At 45.0% G+C, this 23,695-nt stretch overlaps 1 protein-coding gene across 1 annotated transcript in view; it reads right to left on the reverse strand.

The window, feature by feature from the left end:
- The window catches only part of CHUK (component of inhibitor of nuclear factor kappa B kinase complex), a 31,700-nt gene that overhangs the window by 4,607 nt on the left and 3,398 nt on the right, over nucleotides 1–23,695 (reverse strand). The window contains exons 4-18 of the mRNA XM_050899210.1: nucleotides 22,177–22,246; nucleotides 19,798–19,886; nucleotides 19,012–19,101; nucleotides 18,260–18,384; nucleotides 16,576–16,683; nucleotides 14,850–14,985; nucleotides 13,607–13,801; nucleotides 13,123–13,225; nucleotides 10,678–10,801; nucleotides 9,282–9,433; nucleotides 8,178–8,239; nucleotides 5,449–5,558; nucleotides 3,239–3,288; nucleotides 2,393–2,489; nucleotides 1,395–1,542 (exon numbers count right to left, since the gene is read on the reverse strand). Of these exons, the coding sequence (XP_050755167.1) occupies nucleotides 1,395–1,542; nucleotides 2,393–2,489; nucleotides 3,239–3,288; nucleotides 5,449–5,558; nucleotides 8,178–8,239; nucleotides 9,282–9,433; nucleotides 10,678–10,801; nucleotides 13,123–13,225; nucleotides 13,607–13,801; nucleotides 14,850–14,985; nucleotides 16,576–16,683; nucleotides 18,260–18,384; nucleotides 19,012–19,101; nucleotides 19,798–19,886; nucleotides 22,177–22,246 (1,659 nt within the window). The remainder of the gene's footprint in view (nucleotides 1–1,394; nucleotides 1,543–2,392; nucleotides 2,490–3,238; nucleotides 3,289–5,448; nucleotides 5,559–8,177; nucleotides 8,240–9,281; nucleotides 9,434–10,677; nucleotides 10,802–13,122; nucleotides 13,226–13,606; nucleotides 13,802–14,849; nucleotides 14,986–16,575; nucleotides 16,684–18,259; nucleotides 18,385–19,011; nucleotides 19,102–19,797; nucleotides 19,887–22,176; nucleotides 22,247–23,695) is intronic.

The raw sequence follows: 23,695 nt of genomic DNA on the forward strand, positions 1-23,695 counted from the left end.
CCTCGAACAGCAGCCAACACTAGACGTTCAGGGAACGTAAGAACAAGGCGCACGGCATGACATGTTGCGTTGGGTTTGTGCAGCGAGGGAGGGGCTACGTGGGCGGCTCCTGCGAGAAGCTACTAGAAGCTTCCCTGGCTCCAGCCTGGACCCACCTCTGGCCAAGGTGGAGCCCATCAGCAATGGTGGTTGCACCTCTGTGATAGCATATTTAAGAAGGGAAAAAAACAACCCCTCCTGAGAGGGTGTGAGAGTAAGATGGAGGAAGAAGAAAGAAGAAGAGGAGGAGCAGCAGCAGCAGCTACAGTGAAGAGAGCAGGAGAGGAAGGAAGAAGATGGCAGAAGAAGAGGAGCTCCAGCGAGGAGAGGAGTGGGATGTGAGAGAACCAACCATGCAGACCCCAAGGTCAGTAAAGAAGGAGAGGGAGGAGGTGCGCCGGAGCAGAGATTCCCCTGCAGCCCGTGGTGAGAGGGCAGGCTGTCCCCCTGCAGCCCATGGAGGTTTAATGGTGGAGCAGAGATTCCCCAGCAGCCCCTGGAGGACCCCACGCCGGAGCAGGTGGCTGGGCCTGGAGAAGGCCGTGACTCTGTGGGAAAGCCCACGCTGGAGCAGTTCGTGGAAGACTGCAGCCCGTGGAAAGGACTTGCATTGGAGAAACTCATGGAGGGCCGACCCCTGTGAGAGGGACCCCACGCTAGAGCAGGGGAAGAGTGTGAGGAGTCCTCCCCCCGAGGAGGAAGGAGCAGCAGAAACAGCGTGTGATGAACTGACCGCAACCCCCATTCCCCATCCCCCTGTGCTGCTGAGAGGGAGAAGATAGAGGAATCGGGAGCAAAGCTGAGCCCAGGAAGAAGGGAGGGGTGGGGGGAAGGTGTGTTTTTAAGATATGGTTCTATTTCTCATTATCCTACTCTGATTTGGTTGTTAACAAATTACATTGGTTTATTTTTCCCCAAAATCAAGTCTGTTTTGCCTGTGACTATAAGTGGTGAGTGATCCCTCCCTGCCCTTGTCTCGACCCACAAGCTTTTTGTGTTGTATTTTCTCTTCCCCATCCTACCTGGGGGAAGGAGCGGGCGAGCGGCTGCGTGGTGCTTTGTTGCTGGCTCAGCTTAAACCACGACACATGTCTACCGTACTCCAGCCACCAGCGATTTGCAGTTTGATGACTTACTGGGACCAAGGACTCCTCTACTGGGCTTTTTTTCCATGAATTTGTCTACCTCCTTTCTAAACCTGCGTCAACTTTTAGTATCTCAATCTTCCCTTCTCTACAGTAAAATCAACCATTGTGTGCAAGTTATCCCTTTTTGGTCTCTTCAGAGTTTCATTTGATGTCCCCTGGCTCCTGCGCTGGAAGGAAGAGCAAACGAATAGTCCAAAGGCTACTTACGCAGGCAATTTTCAGCAAATGCCATATCTCCCTTTGTCTTTTGCCCTGCATCTGCATCACTGAGTTGTCAGCTTCCTTGATATTATTTAGAGCCACTTCAATCTTTGGAAGCAAGTCAATGATCTTCTGCTTACAGCCCAAGAGCTTGCTATAATAAAAACCAAACACAAAGTTACTTTCCAGCTTGTGTGGCAATATGTTCTGGCAAAACCAAAAGCCTCATCTCGGGATTCAAGAAAAATTCTGTGAGAATACCCCTTTCTCTCAGCACAGCACGGTGACAGCTGCAGGTACAAAAACTGGAATGACCCCTGGACTTTTCCAAGTCCAGTTAAGGCTCAAAAAAGCAGCCAGACGACACTACTATTAATACCCACAATATAAGCTCTTCTTATTTGAAATGCAAAAATTGATCCCGATGACAACGGACAGCACAGCAACTCAACCATGGTATTTTATTAATCTTCTCTGGTCTGTGTTGGTCTCTGTGGGCTGACCCTGCCATAGCTAACAACTTTCTTTATGGGATCTACTAAGCATAAGCCACACATGAAAATAAAACTAAATCATGCTTTGCTGACTACTGAGATCTGCATAATGACATTTTTTCTGAGCTACTTGAAAAATTAATGAACTAATGAACAAATCACTGTGGTATCTTCTCAGCTGTTACACTATTTCTTTTTTTCCTTAAGATTTTAATCCCAACCTAAACACTGGCAGAATTTGTCTCATTTTAAAGTGAACTCTTGGATGTTAACAGTAGAAGCCATTGCACTCTCCTCCCCTTCCCTATTAGCTATACACATTAGCTATAAGTTTTAAAAAATTAAGTGGAAATTCATCACAGACACAAAGGAGCAGAATTAATATTGCTATGAGGGACGTATACCTGTGGATGGAGCTTTTGGGCTCTGATCTCCATGGTTTTCCTTCTCCTTTCCTGCTACAAAGCTACAAATTGCATTCGTTTGGGGTTTTTTTTCTGCATAAAGTACCTGAGATGGCCGAAGAGCTCCTTGAGAACTCGGTCTTGGCTCTGTACTGTCTGCACAATGATCTTCACCATGTCCGTGCTGTCACTGTAGGCATGATCTGCAAGAGCCATCAATCACCGTATTAGTAAAATGCTCTTCAGTGAGGAGCTACTCTGGACACAAAAGCCCAGAGTCAAGGAAAGATTTGACTGAACGAGTGCAGCCAAACAAACTGAAACACAATGGAACATCTTAAAATCTGTCACCACCTCTCATTAGGCACAGCTTTTCCTTAATGTCTCTTCTCTCCGCAGTAACGTATGCAATTCCAGCCACTTGTGCTGTCTAGATACCGGCTTTAATAAGGACTGCGGGTAGTTGCCAAATGCACAAGTAACTAAACCTTTCTGCTCACCAGTTACTACATTCAGAAAATAATAATCCCCAAACACAGGGCTCCATCCAGTATAATTAAGAGAGAGGAGGAGAGGGAGAAAAGAGACTGCCCTTGGGTTGGAGTGACGACAGAGGAACAGCAGTTCTTCCCATGTCTGCGGGGAGTAAAGCAATAGTACTGGGGGCAAGAAAAAAGGTAGAGAATGCCAGAAGGCAGACGCGTGTTCAGGGCAGATGCTCCAAGACTGAAAACCAAAAGACAAACCCATGGCTGAGGAACAGGACTACAGAATTTGGGAGAGCTCTAGGCTCAGCAAAGAGAAGAAATCATCTTAAGGTATGCCCTTGAGTCTGGTTAACTTCAATACAATCATTTGTGTTCTCCTAAACAGTATTTTCTGGGTTTGAGTTCAGAAAAATTAGTCATGGGGTACAAGTGTGAAACAGTCTTTGAACCATCTCCTTCCATACCTGGAGGTCTTGTTTTTAATTGCTTGTACAGGTCTATGGCTCTCTGTTCCCTTTAAAAAGAAGAAAATGATTCATACATGTATCAACAAGCAGGTGACTCAAGCAAAAAAGCACTGCAATTAAGTTATGCCTTGCTGAACCTCATGTATTGGAGCTGCCGCTTTCTTCTAGAGCTAGTAAACAAGTATGACATTTGGAACACAGGGATGGTCTTTCTGTGATGGAAACCAACTCTTCCCTAAAAGCTGTCTTCTCTTTTCCTCTGATTACGCATTTTCTTCTCAGGTAACCATACCAATTGGAGGTTATTTTCAGTTTCAAATTTTCACGTGGCTCAGCTGTGTTTTCTTTCTGTGGTATCCTTAATTATGAAACTTCATTTTTGTAACTATAGGTACTTCTGCACAACTGCCTGAGAAATTCTTGTTCCTGTTCTGCATTTTTTGCCTGAATTTTAGTGATATTCTGCAAATGGAAAGAGACAGCTGCATCACAAACAAGAGGACAGTGTTCCTCTTCTTCCCATTAAATAAATATTACTTCTTTCAAATATTTCAAAAGCAGCCAAACACTGAAGCTTCCACCCTTGAACAAATCTTCACTGTTCTAAATCAAAAGTCTGACAGAAACAAGTAGCAGTTTAGCCAGTTCTAACTCTGCTTTTGGGCCCTCACCAGGCCTCCTCTACCCCTTAGCTGCCCTTACGATCACCCCAATACTGTCTCAAGAGATCATGCAAGCTGCTTCTGCTTATGTAAGTCAGCATTTCTAGCGTGCTGGATAGTTATCCATCTTGAAACTCCTGCATCAGCCAAGGATTGGGGAAGAGGTGCTCTTTACTCCTGCTGCACTGGGAAAAAAGAGAACATTAGCATCCAGCACCGTCAGGTAAAGCTGAGACGTCACCCAGGATCCATGTGTGTCTCGTGGCTGTGTAAATCAAACCTTAAGCCAGTGCTCTACAGCATGCTTTGCTACAGCCCCAAAAACTAAACAGCAGGAGACTCAATTTGTTCTCCACTTCACTCCTCATTAAGAGGAGTAGCTTTAGACCAGAATAATCAACAGTTTAGGGCACACTTTAAGCACCTTGCAAAGAGCTGATGCAGCCTTAGGTTTGCAGTGGTGAAAGTGCTTGAAAACAATGTTTTAGGAGGCAGGTTCATGATTAGTTTAAGCTGCTCTGAACGTGGGCTACTGCTGCAAGAGGTGGTTTCTCCCTTGCATCACTTCCTCCCCTGTGCACCAGTTCTGCTGCTCCTGCAGCTACACATGGATGAAAAGCAACTTAGCTGATCTAGCTCTGCAAAGAGGGAGGGGGGAGAACATGCCAGGAACAGGCACGTTTCCTCCCCGAATACTCAGACTCATTCAGAAGAGCTCTTATTAACAACAGATTTAGTGGCTATTCAGTCTTGGTGGCTATTTGATCCCTCTGTCTTATAATTGCCACTTGTGCTCTCAGCAACAGCCCAAACTACAGTAATTGCTTCCTATGTCTTCTTAAGATCAGTAATACCACTTAGCTTTTTCATATTTTAACACTTTAAAAAAAAAAAAATTCAAGTTTCCACATATTCAAGTATCCATGAGTTGTTAATTATCCTTGCTTTGAAAACACATTGAAGATATTTAACAGGATTTTACAATGATCTCGTAATTTTCTCACTCAACACTATAAAATTCACTCTTCTCCAATGCAAAAAGAAATCCTCTGCGTTTTTCAGTTGAGACCAGGATATATCTTAGGCCCATCCTCTTCTAAGATGAAGTTTCATAGTCAGTGACAGAGAAGTGTCCTGTCCTCCCCAGCTGTGTTTTCCGTGTTTCCCCAGGTCTAGTCATTGTGTGGCTGCAGGGTAAGTTAGGTAAGTTAGATGAGTTTACTCCTGCGACTGAATGTTAATCTTCTTGCACTGCTAGCTTTCGGATAGAGCAGTGTCCTATTCTGCCTTATAATGCTGCCAAGCGATCGTTAGGACTTCAAGAGGAATGAGGAACGTACAGCCACAAGTAGTGGGATCTTCCCTTTTACCAGCAAAATGATCTTAAACCGATTGCAAACTACTCCGTACTTGCAGTTCGCAAAAAGCAAGGAGTGCATTTCAAAAGCGCTGATGGAACCACTACCAGAGAAAAGAAAACCCCTCAGACACTGAAATACATAAAATCCGTTTATGTGCAATAAAAATAATAAGCAAAGGACTTACAAGCTCTCCATGACCTCTCCTTGGCGCCTTGCGTACGGACTCTTCTGAAGCTCTACAATCTCTGTGTGCAGAGCCATGATCTGCTCATCCAGGTATCCAATATCTTCAGCCTAATGGCAAAATGTAGGTACAAATCAAACGGAAGGAGGAGAGCAATAAAGTAGATAAAGATCCCCAGAATACTTGTTTGGATAATGGGCTGACTCCATGCAGAGTTTAGGAGAAAAAAGCTCTTTGACATGACTGCTGCTACAATAATTGAGGTTACTGTTATTATCTTCTCAGTGCGTGATATCACCTAGATCCAAATCTCTGACAACCACACTGGATGAGAAAAATCAGTTTCTTCATAAATCACATCTCTGAGACGCACGCTGCACACACACACACACTCTGGCTCTACGTATGTTTGAGCAGCGAAGATTTTTTTCTCCTACTCTTACAGCAGGGACAGAGGGTGCTCTCACATTTTACCCTCCCTTATGCATTTTGGTCTGACATTGCTCTGGTATTTCACATCTTCCTCAAAGCAATATAAAAGACACCAATCTTATGCCAAGCCCCCACATAAGTTAGGTGCGGCGAACCAACAATAACATTTCTGAGTGTGAGGAGTAGGTATGTGGTGCCAGACATGCACTGGAGATCCCCAGCACCGTTAAGAAAGCACCGGTCACCGTAACGGGTCTTAGCGCCATGGACTGTGGGCACTGATCTGCCTTCCTGAGAAAGTATTTTGAGATATTTCAGCTTTTCCTTTCTGACCTGGGGCTGTAAGACCTGAAAATTGAACATTTTCCAGAACATACTCCTTGCTGAAGCTGCAGAAGTACTTGGTATGAGGCTATATAAATGGGATGTGACCTCTTGACCAGAAAGGGATGTCTGTAGGTCTTGCAGGTAAAAGAATAAACCAAGAAAAAGAAGAATAAGAAGTAGTGAGAAGCCACATAATCAAAGGAGAATCAGATTGCGAGAAAAATGTGAAGTAAACCCTGTTATCAAAAGAAATGTCTTTATCTGGAGCACCGTGGCTCACCACACAGCATAACTGTGTCTCCTGAATTCACAGAAGTTAAGCTGCCCGCTAGATAGATGGAGATACCATCTGTGTATTACTGGAGTAAATGGAGATGGTGTATTACACAGTAAACCATTTTCCATTCCTGATAAATGGACACGGTGTGCCTATACATGTGGACTGCACAGCTTGAAGACAGAACATAATTCTGATGGTCTACAAAATAAATATTTGTTGAGGTTCCTGGTTTTCTGGAAACAGCCAGTGACAACTTTGAGTTATTCTGCTAGAAGCAGCCTACCTTTTATCTTTCTTGCTTCCTAACAGGGAGCAACAAGATGCCAAAATTTAAAGAGCTAAACAGAGGTGAATTCAGGTGGGAATCCCAATTCCCCTATCTCCATCATATGAGCAAGCAGAATCAAGGCTCCAAGACCCTTTTGACTTAGATGAAGATAGGTAATGGATCCCAGAACCTGAACTACCCAGTCTGTTCCTTCATGGGGGGAAAAAAATAGGAAATGTAATTTATTGTTTGCGTTTCTAATGGTGTCCGGGATTTTTATGTATTAATCACTGTGCTCTGTATTACTATGACAGCTAATACAAAAACTCCCTGCAGGGGAGAGCAGAAATGCGAGACATCAGCCCAGCAAACCACATGACAGTCCTGGTCAGCAGAACATGCAATGTTCTTGGCACTCCTGCAGCTAGCTATTATCACAGAGCACAAAAAAGAGTACTTTTTGAGATATTTTAGAGACCTCTACTCTGAGAAATACATTACAAACGTCCTGATTTCTCCTTGCATTCCTTCTGAGTGCTCCCCTCTCCCAAGCTTTATTCAGTACAACCAGTAGAAGAGCAGAAGAAACAGCTTTTGACAATAAACTACAATCATCCTAACTCTGTCCCTAGTTTTCACAGCTAAAAGCTTATTCCTTCCCTACAAAGGTCTGGACAGAACTGTAGGCAGAATTATTCTCTGTCAAAAAGGCCTCTGTCTCCTCTGTTTTCAGTGGAGGCAAAATTAAAATGCTCATTCCCAGAAGACAGAGATCAGAATTCTAACCAGCAGATAAATTTCAACTAGCCTTTCTTGCAGAACTAACTCTCTGAGCAACAGAAAGCCATTACGTCAGCTCAACTGTCCATAAACCACAAGTGAAAACATCTGTTAACTATTAGGACTACTCAGAGTAAGAACTGGCTCTAGCTCTGCTCTAAATTTCTTAAGGATGACTCTCATTAAAAACTAATTTGCATCTTTACTTGCAGAATATCAGAAATTTATGTCTGTACTCCTAAATGAAGTACAGCAATTTTGAAATCACTGCGTAGTTAAGTGATTGGTATTATTTTCACCTTTAGCAATGGAAATTTTTGTGTGCGCTAAATCCAACCAGGAAGACTCTTGTCTATAGCAACACCATTTCTTTTGGGCAATAAATAACGTGTCTCTGTAGTCGACTTTCCTATCTAGACAACGGAGCCTAGTGACATTTGTGTTGGTTTTGTTCAAACCACTAGATTCAAACAACCTGGTGACGAGGGACTGTTTCTTTTTTAATGTACCTGCAATGATATTCCCACAGCAGGCAGGATATGAAACACACTGAAGGGACAGAGCAGTGGCACGCAGGACACTTAAGTTCCTGTCATGATCTCCTTCACAGAGAGATAATGAAGCTTCTTTAATATCCCCTACCTGCGCACATTGAGAGGCCTTCTCTTCCATCTCCTTCCAGGCTTTGAGCATCTTTTCTGAAGCTTAAGAGAAGAGAGTTGTTAATTTATAAAAAGATATAGACACAAAAATAAAGCATGACCTGAACTTTACATACATCAGTTGAATTTGAACACAAAGAGCATGACGCTGAGTCTCCAAGCAGGAGTCATGACCCAGAGATCACAGAGAGACAGCGAAGTTGCAACTTCGCAACTTCATGCTCGACCTTAACTCACGTACAAACCCTTTGGTAGGATTCCACTGTTTGCAATCACCGGCCTAAAATGAGTTTAAGTCTTTAAACTCCGCCATTAAGCTCAACAACTGCCGCTTTTGATTAAACACAGACTGTCCAAAACCAGTTCGCCGAGTCTTTCCATTTTCCATCATCATCCTTCAGCCCAGTCATAATTTTTGACTCAAGTTTCAGTTTTTAGCCATATATCCAAACTATGCATAAATCTTACTATTCTCCCCCGAATAGTATTTGTAAGATCCAGACGTTTCTGTGACATTAAAACTGTAGCTGGTGCTTTTTCACCTCATCTCTCATCCTGACTCATGCTACCTCCTGAGATCAAGCACAGCAAGATCACTCCCTTAGCGCTGTTCAAAACGGTGTTTCTACAGTCACCATGCCCATTTGTTCTGCCATGGATGGTTAGTGGCCCTTCCACTGTACGTCAAGTCCAGCAACTCTGCCTCCCACTTTATGCCCAGTGACAACTCCAATTGAATCAGATTCTGAATGAATAAATAGCAAACATTTACATCACCAGTACTATTAATACTCCCATTTTCTTAGCTTGGTGTTCTCAGTGGGGAACAGCTGACCACCTGTTTCACTGTCGCTGAAGGCCTCCAAAAACATTTTATTTTTTATCTTCCTGCCTTTGCTTCTGCCAAACTCTTCTCCTGCATCTGCCCCAGCTAAAACATATCCATAAAGATGCTGAGGAACACAACGGCAGCTCCTGCATTCATTTTCTTTTAATGCTAGTTCTTACCCGCAGCCCTTCATAGTCAGTCTGATCCTTTACAGGATCAGACAAGACACCCAGGCAAGTATTACACAATACGTACATATGCCATAAGCCATCTGGTCACTGTATCTCTCCAGGTCGAGGCGAATGCTTTGATGAAAGAATTCCAGCTTTGCTTTCAGTTGCTGAGATGCTGACACCATATTGTTTTTCATTTTGATTAGGTTCGCATTATACCGAAGAAGACTGAGCCTAACAAATGAAACAAGAACAGCATATGTTAGTTGAAAATCGTATCTGGACTTATGTGGCCAGTGCTGTCACATTACCCGAAGGAAAGACATAGCTAGCAAAAAATTTTGTAAGATCCTTGGAACAGGGAGTCTCAGTGGGGTCACGGACTCCATCTCACGTCCTCAGAAGCTGCAGGTCCTCAGCAAGCGAAGGAGGAAGTCCTTCCTCATTTCCCAGGTTTTTTGTCAAGCTCAGTTAAACAGTCTTTGCAGCGTAGAGTATTTCTTAGCATTTACAGGGTCCTGTAGCGCATGTTGCCCCTGGTGAATGCTGGCACCTTTTTTATCACTCGAGATATACCACACTGCCCATTCTGTGAACCGATCACAGGACAAAACCCTACAAATATAACAAACGGTTCCACTCATTCTGCCACTTGTGAAACGACTATCCTGGGCTGCATCGGGGGGAATGCTGCCAGCAGGTCGAGGGAAGTGATCCTCCCCCTCTATTCAGAGCTGGTGGGGCCACACCTGGGTCCAGTTCTGGGCTCCCCAGTACACCAGAGACACGGACATACTGGAGAGAGGCCAATGAAGAGCCATGAAGATTATTAAGGGACTGGAGCATCTCTCCTATGAGGAAAGGCTGAGGGAGCTGGGACTGTTCAGCCTGGAGAAGAGAGGGCTGAGTGGGGATCAAAATGTACAAATACCTGAGGGGAGGGTGCACAGAGAACGGAGCCAGGTTCTTCTCAGTGGTGCCCAGTGAGAGGACCAGAGGCAATGGGCAAAAAACTGAAACACTAGAGGTTCCCTCTGAACATCAGGAAACTTTTTTTACTGTGAGGGTGACTGAGCACTGGCACAGGTTGCCCGGAGAGGCTGTGGAGTCTCCATCCTTGGAGATATTCAGAAGCCACCTGGACATGGTCCTGGGCAACCAGCTCTAGGTGACCCTGCTTGAGCAGGGGGGTTGGACTGGATGACCTCCAGAGGTCCCTGCCAGCCTCAGCCATTCTGTGAGTCTGTGACTATATTCAAGGTTCAAGTTTTTTCAGTTATTATCAATGTCAGGTACTATGCAGTAACATTCCTGGAGTGGAATAAGCTCCCAGCCCAAATATGTTTTATAATGTAAAAGTATAGAACAGCAGAGGGCTGTGAACCTTTGGGTAACCAAAACTCCCCGAGAGGTACATTTCCATGCAAACAGTCTATTTGCATAATAATGAAACTTCTGAATGAGGAGTAACAACTTACATGGCAGCTCTCTGGCCCTGGAAAAGCCTGCTATAATCTTCTTTTAGCCCAATCACGTAGTGAACTGCTTCTGCCCATACCTTGCGCAGCTGAGGGATTGGCAGTTGGATTTTACTATCCTGTACTGAACGCAAGAAAAACACAATTGTACACAAATGAAAGGACAACTCTAGAAACGGACTTCAGTGCTTGCAACGTTCCTAATTCCTGCTTCAGGTGCCTAAACTAAGGGATCAAGCCACGTAAGATCTGCTCAATTTTTATGTGATGCTGTGTGTATAAGCTTTTCATGTTACGGCTCCCCAGGTATTTGACAGCCTGCTACTGGCCAGGCAACAGCTCATGTTTGAACTCACAGCTACAAGAGTACTGATTTCTTTGAGCACTTTGGCCTATTGGCACTAGCAGACACGGGGCACGCTGCATGAAACACGGCACGAGGCAGGACCCATGGGCGGTTTTATCCAAAAACTCTTATCTAAAGCACTTGCCCAAACTAGCAAAACAAACTTAATTGCTCCATTTAATCAATTGATACTGCTCACTGTCCTGACGTGTGTTTCATCTGAAAAGGTCTTCAAATCTTTTGTACGTATCCTCCCAGATTCCTGATGTAGATGTTTAAGGGAAAAAGATGCAGGACTTAAGTGTGTTCCCCTATAGAGACGGGGAACTGTCAGTACATTGGGATACCAATAAACATGTTGTAAAAAGCCTTAGCTCCAAGAGATTCAGCACAGTGATGCCACACAATGAGATTCACCAGAATAAAATAGCCCGGAACACAGAAAAAAAAACCAATCAGAATAAACCTGAGTGACAGTAAAAGGAGACGGGGAAAACCAGCACAACTTCTGCAGAGCCAGGCCAAAGAAAATTAAGCTACTTAACAGTAACTGTATGTCACAAGGCATTTCCTTTACATGCAGTATCTCAGCAGATGTCTCCTGTCCCTTGACACTATTTTTTCTTTCATAGAGGTACACAAGGTCCTTCATACAGGTACATCGGGTGTATATATACCTTCACAGAGGTATATTAGGTCCTGCTGTCATTTCAGAGACACGTAAAGGAAGCTGTAAGCAGAGAAGCAGCTTTCATGCATGGTCTAAAAGTATACTGATGATGCCAGGGCCAGGCAGCAGCACCAGAACTAAGAGGGACCAACTGGAACAGATCCCACCAGTATCCATGCAGCAACAGACGGGCTCTACTCCTAACAACTCAAGAGGAAGGAGGGGCCTGGACTTTCTCAGACACTTGGCTCTGCTTGGTGAGACCAGAAGTAGGATCAGGCTATGGGGTTACGGACGCATTATCACTAGAGCTGAAAACTGTCGGGAAAACAACAGAAGAGGTTTTGAACCTCTGCCAAGTGTCTCTGAAGACCAGCCCTAACTCGTAACCTCCACAGGGGAATGACAGCAGTCCTGCAACTGGTGCAACGTGGCCAAACACACTGGCTTGGCTCTGTGATCACAGCAAGGTGGACTTCCTCATACAGGGCCTGAACGATCAGCAGCAAAGAATGAGGGACCTGTTCTTTCACTTAGGCGAGACACGAGAGATGGATCACAGCTGAAATGCAACTATCACAGACAGTACAGGGCAAAAAGGGAATCTGTATCCTCAGGATGCTGATATGGGGTTCAGAAGCATAAATCTAGGCGAGCTGTAGGAGTGCAACTGTTCAGGAACATCCAAAGCACCCAACCTCAGGAGAGAGGACCGCAAGGAGCTGAAACCTGTTTGTACCTGTGCACAGGGAGGAAGAGAAGGGATATGTGCATAACTTCTACAGATGCTAAACCCTAAGATAAGAAGGTCCCTGACCCTTGGTACCACCAAAGGACATCTATGTGGGCTATCACTCAAGTTCTGCAAACATCTCCCAGCACGATGTCACTGCAACACTCTGTGGGTGTGAAGGGACAAGACGCTTTAGCAGAGCAGAAGGCTGTGCAAATGAAAGCACAGCCCCCGCATCAGAATCTTCTTTCCAGGATGTAGTGCGCAGACATAACCAGAAGTTTCCCTCTCTAGGCTACAAGATTAGGTTGCACGTATTACCTTCCAAGCCTTCGTTCACGTCGTGGTTCTGTTTAAGTGGGGCAATGCGCAGGTTGAGGTGTTTACGTGGGGTAGATGCTGTTCAGTGCACAGAATTTAATACAAGAGCAAAAACCTTAAATGAATTCTTAAGTTGCTCTATAGGAGAGTTCCCAAAGGGCGGGTAATAAATCCTCTGAACTGTTACATCTACAAAATGTGGAGATACAGCACTGTAGATGAAACTTTGTCAGGCTGCTCCAGGTTCTTAAATGGGCCTCTTTGAATTAGACAGTGCTCTTCAAGATAACACACAGAGATTTGTAAGGCAAATCTACTTTCATATTACATGAGAAGCAGCGCTTTCAGTTCCCAGTTGTCCTCCAGCATACTTACCAATGTAATTCACACAGTCAGACAGACTCCGAGAAGCAAAGGGTCCATCATAGACAGTTTTGCTTTTATCAAACAAATAGACCATGTAGCTATCCCAGCCTCTCTGGTGAGAAAAGAGAAGAGAGCATAAGAGAAATCCCAAACATAGCTCCTACTAACCCAGAGCGTCCTGATTACATCATGAACTAGTTATTGTGGGCAGACACTCTTCTTATCAGGTGCCTTAAAAAACTGATTTTGATAGATGCCAGAGAAACATAGGACCCTTTGCTTGCAAGTTACTTTATTTAAATATTTAGACAGAGTATAACTATAGGAATCCGCTTACATTACCCAATAAAGGAAATAATGCTAGACCTTAAGAGTTACTACACTTACAGAGCAAACTGTCTCCAGTGGGAGAAGATTAAGGCAATTTAACTTCCCTAAGATTTTAAATTCCCCGAGAATGTGAAATACGTTAAATGAACAGAATCATTCTTACTACGCCGTCAATAACACACTGGGAAGCAGGTTTCCGAGGGTCCAGGCAAATCCCCGTTTCCAACAGCAGTTCCTGATTTCCAGTACTTATTCCAGTTTCAACCTCAATCCGAATCTGAAGGGAATGAAGGCTTTCCTCGGGATGCAAGAGAAATGAAACGATCTTGGCAGAGGTCATATTTAGGATGTGTACTATCTGTAAAAAGAGTACAAGCTGATTACAAGTCGCTGGCTATCAAAGACAAAGGACACAAAGGCCTGGGAGGGAGTACGTAGCAATTAACGTGTTAGACTGAGAGCATCGTTTGAGTTTTAATGACTACAATAATCAAGTTCAGGAGTAAAGCCCCACATGATAAAACTCAAAGTCTGGGCCTGTAACTTTCAACTTAATGTCAGAGAAAATTACACTCAAATGCACTAAATAGCCTTCACAGGCCATGCTGCAGCTTAATTACATCAAAGGAATGGTGACAAGCTAGCATAAAGGCCATCTTGAGCCTTGCTGTCTCTGATGCTGGCCAGCACTGCTCCCAAGAAAGGGAGTCCCATTTCCTTTAATCCCTCCGTACAAAAAAAGCCGTTACGTACCAGTGCTTGCCTTCTCACCGCTCTCACGGCCCCCTCTCTAGTTTTACTACACCTGGGCAGAGACTGTAGGACCCAAACCACACCATGACATACAAATTTTGACAAGTCCCAATTACGGGCACAATATTTTGTGTTTTGGGCTTTGATTCCTTTGGAATCCTTCCGGATCAGACAAAATTATCGTCTGGCTTCTACACTTGCTTGCCCCAGCTAGTCTTACTCCAGCAAAGCTCCAACAATTACTTGAAGGGGAAGAGGCAGGTGAACGTAATCTCTGTTCTACTACAGGTACTACTACAGGACATGGACCTGGAGTCACAGCATCAGTAGTGGAGTTCAGGAAAACTGTTATTAGCAAATATTAAACCATTATTTGATCTTGGTGAGTCCCTTCTGAGATGACAGACAGTAATACAGGGTCATTCTTCCACACCAAATGTAAAGCTACAGATTAATATTGCTGGTGATATTTTGCCTTCAGGTATGTACCGGACAGGCTGTATATACACTCACTTCCTGATACCAAGAAAGACATTCCTTATGATCCTGCAGCTGGATGATGCCAGGATTATAGCTTTGCTCCACTGAACACACTTTCTGTCCTCTGAGATGCTTTCAGTAGGCCTTTAAACCCAGTAACAACCCTCGCTCACCTTCAAATTCAGTATGTGATCCATTATTAGGAAACACTTTGGACGACTGGTCTCAGGATCTAAACCTCCACCCCTCTGCTGTGGATCCCAAGTCAGCATCAGTTGCAACCAGTTCTCCATCGGTTCTACAATTAAACTGAAACAGAAGGGCCGTAAGAAAGAGAAGGCAGATATTCTACAACACTCAGTCCGCTTAGGAAACTAGGGTCTCACAACAGCAATAAGGTTACAACTCCCTGGTTAGAGACCACGTGTGCGCAACATCCGCTGAACACGCGTGAAGAACAGCGATTTCGCTGCAGTCGCTCATCCTGACCGCAGGGAAAGCCTGGAAGGGGAGGAAAGCACGTACAGAGCGAGCACCCCCGCTGTAACAACAACAGTCTTCGCTGGCCTCAGCGGGAGCACGCGCCCATCCGATATACCTTGCATTACACCACTTCTTCTGACTCTTATTCATTGAGTCAAAAGTATCTTGACACATCAGTAAGGTGTGTCAAAACGGATAAGGGGGAGAATTGGTTTTTTGGTTCTTTTTCCTCCAAAAACTACCTGTCATACACATAAAATAAAATCAAACAGTTTTCAAAGCCTTGTCTGCAGAATAACCATGCCCATGCTGCAGAACCGCCTGGAAGGTTCTCCTCCATGTTTATCCACACAAGAAGCACGTAAGTTTATTGTAAAGAACGTCTCAAAGACAGTACGTGGTGCAATAAGCCCAAAGCACTGGCACAAAGCCACTTATTTCATTCTCAACTCCAGTACTTTTCCTAGAAATCTGCCAGTGCCCATGAGTTGTGCTGCACTGCTGGGCCCATCTAAAGACACAAGTGCTAAATAAGCGACAAATGATCAGAGTTTGACTTCTGACGTGGTACAGACCAATTAATTTGGGTTGAAGGCCCTCCTGGAGGTCTTCAGTCTGAGCCCTAGCCCACAGCAGGGCCAACGTCGCAGCTACAGCAGGCTGCTCAGGACTGTGTCCAAGCGAGTCCGGGCAGTCCCCACAGATGGAGATCCTCCACTGCTCGGGGCCCTGTCCCAGGGACGCATCGCTAGCACGGGGAAACCTTTTCCCTGTGCCCAAATTTCATTTCCCTTGTTGTAACTTGCGCTGTTGCCTTTGGTCCTTTCGCTTTGCGCCTCCGAGAAGAGCCTAGATCCGTTGTATCTGTAATGCCCCAATAGCTAGAAGACGACAAAATTAGATCCCCCTTTGCCTTCTCTTCGCCAGACTGAAGAAGCCCAGCTTCGTGGGCCTCTCCTGGTGTGCTCTATTCAACAGGCTCTCACCATCTTTGTGGCCTCTGCTGGACTTGCAGCAGTTTTCCCAACACACGTTACTAGAAGCTTCTGCTTTCATGGAGCAGTAACCCAAGTACTTGGTTTATGAGATTCAATACCATCAAGTTATCGGGTAGATGTTACTCGGTGGCCTTGTGATAATGGCTGGAAAGCAGTCAGAGAGTTCACGCTGCAAGGTGAACTGCCATCACCCCACAAACTGCAGGGTGAACTGCCATTGGAGAGCCCCAAGCATCAAAAAAAGAGCCACGTGGCTATGGGCTACTCCTTAACAGCAAATGGTAGCTTGCCAAGAGCTTGCAACACTCCTTAGGAGAAAGAAGGACGACCCCTCAGTGCTTGGGATAAAGGAGGAGGGGCCCTCAGTTTAAAAGACAAACCAAAAATTTATCACGTGTAGCCACAAGGACACACTTACCCACAGAGGCTGTGAGGCTGTGGCAAGTGGGTACTAAAGCGAACCTCCCCATTCATCTCTTCAGAAGCAAAGATGTGCTTTGGATCCTTCTTCTTGATTTTTTCATGCCTAGAAAATAAAATCCTTTGTGGATAGACTGACAACGCTACTTTTGTAAAGGGCTAATTGAATATGGCGGCAGCAAAAAGCGCCGCAGCCTAGTAGCTTTAGAAAACACACTCTTCTTTCAGGACAAAGACGACATTTCCAAACAATCCACCCAGAACATCTCCAAGTGGAAGAGGGGAGCCCTTGCAACTAACTCTGTCTCTGGAAACATTGTTGCACCTGCTTGCAAGGAGGTCTGGGCAGCGTCAAACAAGAGGGTCAACAGGTAACAATTCACTGACCACAGAGCAAGCCTGCACAACAAAAATCAGCCTCCACACCTTAATGAGACAGGTGAGATTTGCACGAGTCATCTGGCAAAACCACTGCCCTTACCTCGACCCGAGCGAAGCATCCAGTAAACGTTAGAAACACAGCACGCTACTGGATCCAGAACCAGGGAAAACATCACCAGCAACTCTGCCTCAGTTTCCCCACCTTTGGCTCACTTCAGCACTGGTCTGAACCCTGCCTAGAGCTCAGCTGCTCCCGGAGCAGCAGGATTTCCCAGGGCAAGTCGACAGTCATCGGTCAGCTGTGAGGCAGCTGAAGGCTTCTTGCTCCTGGAGGCTCTGTCCCAGTCAGCCCCAACTGGAACTGAAGCTACGTGCGTGTGGCCTGCGCTGTTCTCTTCCTTCTTTTATGGATAGGGAAGAGGCGTTTCTAATCTCATTCATTCATTCGTTTTCTACTACTTACGTTAGGAAATCAAGTTTCCCATGTTGGAAAAAATGCAACAAATATTGAACTATTAAAATAATAAAATCCCACGAGTTCAGCAGTTAAAAGGGAAACTATGGCAATATATTGGATACAATTATTTTTTGTTAACACATAATTATTTTTTAAGCTAACACTTGCATAAAAACTCAAATTTACCTTTTCTCCTGTTATTATTTCAATGCTAACAGAAAAGCAAGTTTCATATTTTTTCTGTTGCAGAAACACCCTTTCAAAAACCAAGCTTATGTACACTCCTGGTATTGCAAGGTAAGAAGTGGAAATATAAAAATACATATTTCTGCCCCTTCTAGCCCTCAAAGAGCAAGCAGAACCTCCATATGCAGGTTAAAGTCTTTCAGTCATCACTTTTGCAAAGTTACTTACAAACAAATTACTATGTGTTTACTACACAAAACATGCTCTGTCTTGCTGTGCGTTATTTATTGCGAAAAATAAGTAGCCTCGCAGCCTAGGTGAACAAAGGACTGTATCACTCCTTCCCACTACATTTTTCTGACACTGATACACAGAGTGGTTTATATTTTTTTATTCAAATTTCACTTGTGAAGGAATTATCATGACCAGAGGCTACCACACAATGTAATAAGCACGTACTACAATACGTATAAACAGCCAATTGAACTGTCATTGATACTACTCAAGTATCGACGGCTTCTGCAAAGCTTGGCAGACCACCAGCCTCAGCACCTAACTAACAATAAATTTATCATTCTGGTTCACCCTGTCACCTCGCCACACGCAGTAGCTGTCACTCCTATCGCCTGGCATCACTCTGGCAGAGTAAGTGTCTTACCAGGTAAAGGGCTGTAGATTATGTAAGAAAGGTCTAAATCCTGCAATGCATTCAAACACCATCGTTCCGAAGCTCCAGTAATCCACAGTAACTGAGTAGGATTTATTCTCAAAGAGTTCTGGAGCCTAAAAAGGATCATAAAAAGACACTTTGAAAGTGGTATTTCAGGTCATCTATTTTCTTGCATTTCTGCAGAAACAAAGCTGCGTCTAGGCGTGGCCCCCAGTTCCAGAGCGGCACAGGGACCCTGACGTGGCCCCGCTTAGGCTGCCTGGAGCACCCAACCCACGAGGAGATGGGAGGGAGCCGGGCTTGTTGGGTCTGGCTGTGGGGAGGCTGGAGGCAGGGGGGCACTGAGAGCAGCCCCCGACCGTGGCACAGGAAGGGATGGAAGGGATGGACGGGGCCAAACTCCTCTCGGAAGCGATACGTGATACAATGAGGGGCAACAGCCCCAGATCACCGTCTGGGAGGTTCAGGTTGGACGCGAGGAAACACTTCTTCCCCTGGAGAGGAAACACCCTTGGGACAGGTCCCCAGGAAGGTGCGGGATCTCCATTTCTGGAGGTTTCAGGGCTTGGCTGGGCCAAGCCACGGCTGCCCTGACCCTAGTGCTGGTGACAGTCTTGCCGCGAGCAGGAGGCTGGACAGGGGACCTCCGTAGGTTCCTTCTGACACACACTTCTCTGACTCTGTAAAATGTGGCAATACCACATCGCTTGTATACGTGGAAAAAAAAAAAAAAATCTTACCAAATATTGTAATGTTCCAACAAATGAAGTGCATAAACTTCCTTGATCCAGATCCTTTGCGTATCCCAGGTCTATTATTTTGTGAACAATCTGTAGACAGTTTAAATAGTTCATCAGAAGAGCAAATTCAGAGAAAAAAACCCACCAAACCACCCAAAATCTGTGCAGTGACATCCACAGCATACACTCAAGAAGAGGAAAGCCAGAATGGAAATTCTGGAGAAAGTCCGTGGCGAAGCTTTGACGTGTGACGCAGCGTTAAGGCTTGCTGTTTCACCACGTAAGCTGGCGTTGTCCACCTATCTCAACTTAGACTCGACTTTATTTAAAGCAGCTTGCCAGTTACAGCGTGGCTGAACAGAGTATCTAGCTTTTTACCTGGGAATTGAAAGTTATTCGTTTAAAGAGTAACAACAGAGAAAACAATTTGCACTAAGAAATCCATTAGGCTGACACTCTGAACTAGCTTGATTTTACACGCAGCCCTCAAAGCCGCAAACACAGGGATATGCTACAATCTCATATCGTTCATATTCTGTTGCAGGCAGGGTTCTTGAACGGAAGCAGAAGTTGTTTGTTTTTAATGACAAAGGTTCAAGAATAAGCAAAATAGGATTTGTGGCTTCAAGAAGATGTAAACTTTTAGTAAATTCACAGCTGAGTTTTCAGCCCAGTTCAATGCCACAAACTACTTGTTCTCTCTTATTTCTCTCAGGTAAGACAAAGCTGCTGACAACTTCCAGAAGTGACAGTGGGAACACCACTGACAGAGGCCACCTGACTTACCTTCCCACCTTCATCCTGAAGAACAATATTTTCAGGCTTTAAATCTCTGTGTATAATTCTGTTTTCATGCAAATACTGGATACCAGACCCTGAAAGATGTGTGTTTGATTTAACAGAAGATAAACTCACATTGGTTAAAGATACATCTGATAAAAATCTAACATCCCTGACTTTGGGGTTGACATCAATAAATTTTCATTTTAAAGCACCATTAAGAACGAGTGACTTAAAAGATTTGTCGGATTTATGCTAGGACTGAACTAGCTCTGTTCCTCTGCTCTGCAGAAATGGAGGTTGCTACAGAGTTCAGGCCTCGTGGCATAGCCGCAGGTCACATCTCTTGCCTGTAAGGCAAGAGAGAAGGCAGCTGAATTCTTCTCAAACTGTAGAGTTACAAAATGAACCACAGCACGCAGACAAGCAAAACAGGTCTCTAAAACGTGCAGGCAGCTTGAAACAGCTCTGCATGTCCTCTAGCCTAAGATCTTGGTAAATTAACGCAAGATAACAAAAAGACCTATTTATATACGTGAGCGCATTATGCAAGATGCTGATGAAAGAAAGCACTGAAATTAATTAAGCAAATGAAACAAGCCCAGTTTCCCTTTGACCTAAAACTACTGCCAAATAGCGGCTTATAGAGCTTCTAGTAAACTTCCACCACTGCCAAAGCACCACAACGCGAACCACCCCATCGGGGAAGGGACCGTCCAGCTGCGATGAAGCAGAAGCATGGCTGGAGCTAAAAACGGATTCCTGGGCAGCCTCTGGTTAACGCTGCGCGGAGCAGCTGACCGAGGTGCCACCAGCAACCCCCCCGGTCAGTATTAGCAACACTGAACTTAGGGGTTCAAGGCTTCCCCTCTGTTGGTGGGAGACCGGTGTGCTCAAAGCAGCACCGCTTCTGTCACTCCCACCGCTCAAAATGAAATTCCGTGATTGCTTTAAGCCAATCTACGTGGGGGCTGTCCCCAGAAGGAACGCAGGTTCCCAAACTCTCCTTCCCCAGATGCAATTTCCGTGGCAGCACAAGCATTTATGGCACCGCGTGATCAGCTTGATCCTGGGACCGATCCAGCTGGAAACTACTAAGAAAAAAAAAAAAAAATCAGGTTTTAGCCAGGCTGGTTTCCAGAACCTGCTCCTCGCCTGGGTACGGGAGTGGCTGCAACAGGGAATGGGAGCACGTGCCCAAGAAAAGGCAAAGAGCAGGACTTGTGGCAACAGTCCACGCTTGAACTGCCTTGAGGGGACTGCGGAGCCACTAACAAAAAAGAAACAAGACAAATCCTGCCTGCGGGAAGGGGAAAATTCACTACTGGTCCACCCAAATAACAACACTGGCCGCTACATTAAAGATTATCAAGCAAGTATCTGCCACAGGACATAGCCACAGCAAAAGACAACTTTCAAAATTTGAGGTTTGGTTTTTTTTTTTTTTAAGTCACGATTTTTCAATCTTGGAGGTGTGCAAGTGGAAATAAAAGGTTCCATGAGAGGCCCAAGGCAGGTGTTGTATTTTCTCATCTCCGTCATGAGGTATTTTAAATTTTCCTATGCGAAAGATAGTCCGACTGCACATCGTGTAAAGCCTACTTCTAACCAGACGTGACTGTAAATTCATTACAGGATTATTTTAAGAGAAATGTTCAACCAACATGCCTTGTCCACAGTTCAAACACTTTCTCCCACCAGGGAGAACGTCCCCATCCTTCACTGATCTACCACTCATTTGTACATTTAACAGCTTCTAACTTGCATTTCTTCTCCACTGCATTTTCAAATCTTTGCCAAAGACATTCAACTTGTTATGAAGACAACAGACCCCATTCTGCAGGTAGAAGGGGAACAAGGATGAAGAAACGCAGAGTTGCGTTTGATTTCAGCAACTCAACTGCAAGCCCTCTGAGCACTGAAAGGACAGAAGCCCAGCCCAATATGTCCAAAATGCTTTCTCACACAGAGAAGCCACAGGGCAACTTTGGCACTTCTCACATTGGTTTGTGCTTTTTGGCTTGTAAAAGTTACATCCCTTCAAGTGACATGCAGTTTGGCATCTCCTGAGCCAGGAACAGAAAGGAGGTTTGAATGGAAAACCATGACCTTAACAAAACAAAACGTTAAGGTCATAGTTTACCTACAACCGACCGCTACACAGCTTTTCCAATCCCATTCCACAGACACGTCATTAGTGCAAGCTTCTTGTTTCTGTGATCAGCAGGATACCAAGTCCTTCCTCTGGAATAGAAACCTAATTTGTTTTAACACCCTGTTCTCGTTAGTCCCCTTTTCAGGCTCAGATGAAAAACAAAATGCCACTACACGTAATAAAAAAAAACCCCCAAAACCAAAACACAAGAAAGGCATTAGACTACGTACCAATGTCGCTAAGCAGAGAAAGTATTTGACTTTCCTTAAGTCCGCAGCAGTTTTCCGGCTTGTTTAGCAACTACAGTAAAGAAAAAGACGTTTAGACCCACAGTGCAACAGTTAACAGTCAAGAACAACATTTTCCATCCGCTGCTGACACCACACAGAAAACAGCACAGCTCAAACATAACTCAAGCTGAACGAGGTAGTCGGCTTTGTGAAATAAAAGCATGGGGGGAAGAAGAAAACTACTCGGACAAAACAAAAATTCATTGCGCAGCGATGGGGTTAAAAAGAAGATTTGGACTGCTAGAATAATACCACAAAAGCATGAAAGCCATCAGAAAGCAAACGGGCAAGAGACGCAGGCAGGGCCATACGGCTGCAGGCAACAGGGATGCTGAGGCTCCTGGAATCTGCTCGCTCCTCATCTGCTGAAGTTTGGCTTGATGGGATTTAGGAACACCCCAAAGAAGAACAACTCTCCAGTGAGGAAAATAAACTGAGTGAACAAAAAGCAAAAGGAACAGATACTCATCTAAGCCCTTGGCATTCAAACACAGGTCATTGATAAAAGGATGAGAAGGGAAACCAACAGGTTAACTCCTAAATTCAGTGCAGACCACAGACGAGAAGATCACTGCAGTCATTTGCAGCTCCCAAACAGCCCAGCTGGCCCAAAGTAATTGCTGCTTTAATCTGAACAAGCTGGCCATGGAGTCTAACAGAGCCTGTCTTTCTCAGCGTGCTGTACCCAAGTGATACTCCGCGCTATGGTAAAGCCACCCAGGTATCTGCCCCCACTGCAAGCGGCTGCCAAACACTGTGCGGCCACCTCCGCAGTCACCCGTAGTCAGTCCCCACTCCCGTAACGCTGCCCGAGCCCTGCAGGGTCCGCGGCACAGTACCAGCCACCCACCTCACGCTCAGGCGCCTTAAAACCAGCAAAGGGCACGTTCTCCTGATAACGGTGCTGGCTCCGATGGCCGGCTAGCTCTGCCTTCGGACACGGTCTCCTTCCTGACTGCTCCCTCAACAAGAAGAAGGTGCTCGACACTTCAGCACGCTGGCTTCTAGGTCGCCCGCCTAGTTAATCCTGAGCTAAAAAGCAGATCATTGGCCTGTGGATCACTGGAGTGTTCACAGCATGGACCATGATCTGAATTCTCAAGCCTGCCTCCACTCTAAAGAGCTTCTTCATCTCTCTTCTCCCTTGCCCTGAATTTTTCTCCTCTAGAGAAAGGTATGGTAGAAGCACCGTAGGAAACCCCTTCCTAATCACTGTCTTCATGATCTGTCAATAAGTAGCTTCAGCAACTTCCTGCATACGCCCTCAGTCAATCAACATGTAATCTGATTTTTACTACACTGAAGGCTTTTATAGATGACTGAGGTACACCTCTGCACTGCAGCCACCCCTCCCATGACGTATCCTCCTGGTTTTGCCTGCCTCCCACACTTCAGGCACAACCAGTAGTCAAACCTCGCTGGGGGAGAAGCCAAACTTCAACATCTCACTCCTTAAGTT

Source organism: Gymnogyps californianus, chromosome 6 (genome assembly GCF_018139145.2).
Source record: "Gymnogyps californianus isolate 813 chromosome 6, ASM1813914v2, whole genome shotgun sequence".
Classification (NCBI taxonomy): Eukaryota; Metazoa; Chordata; class Aves; order Accipitriformes; family Cathartidae; genus Gymnogyps; species Gymnogyps californianus.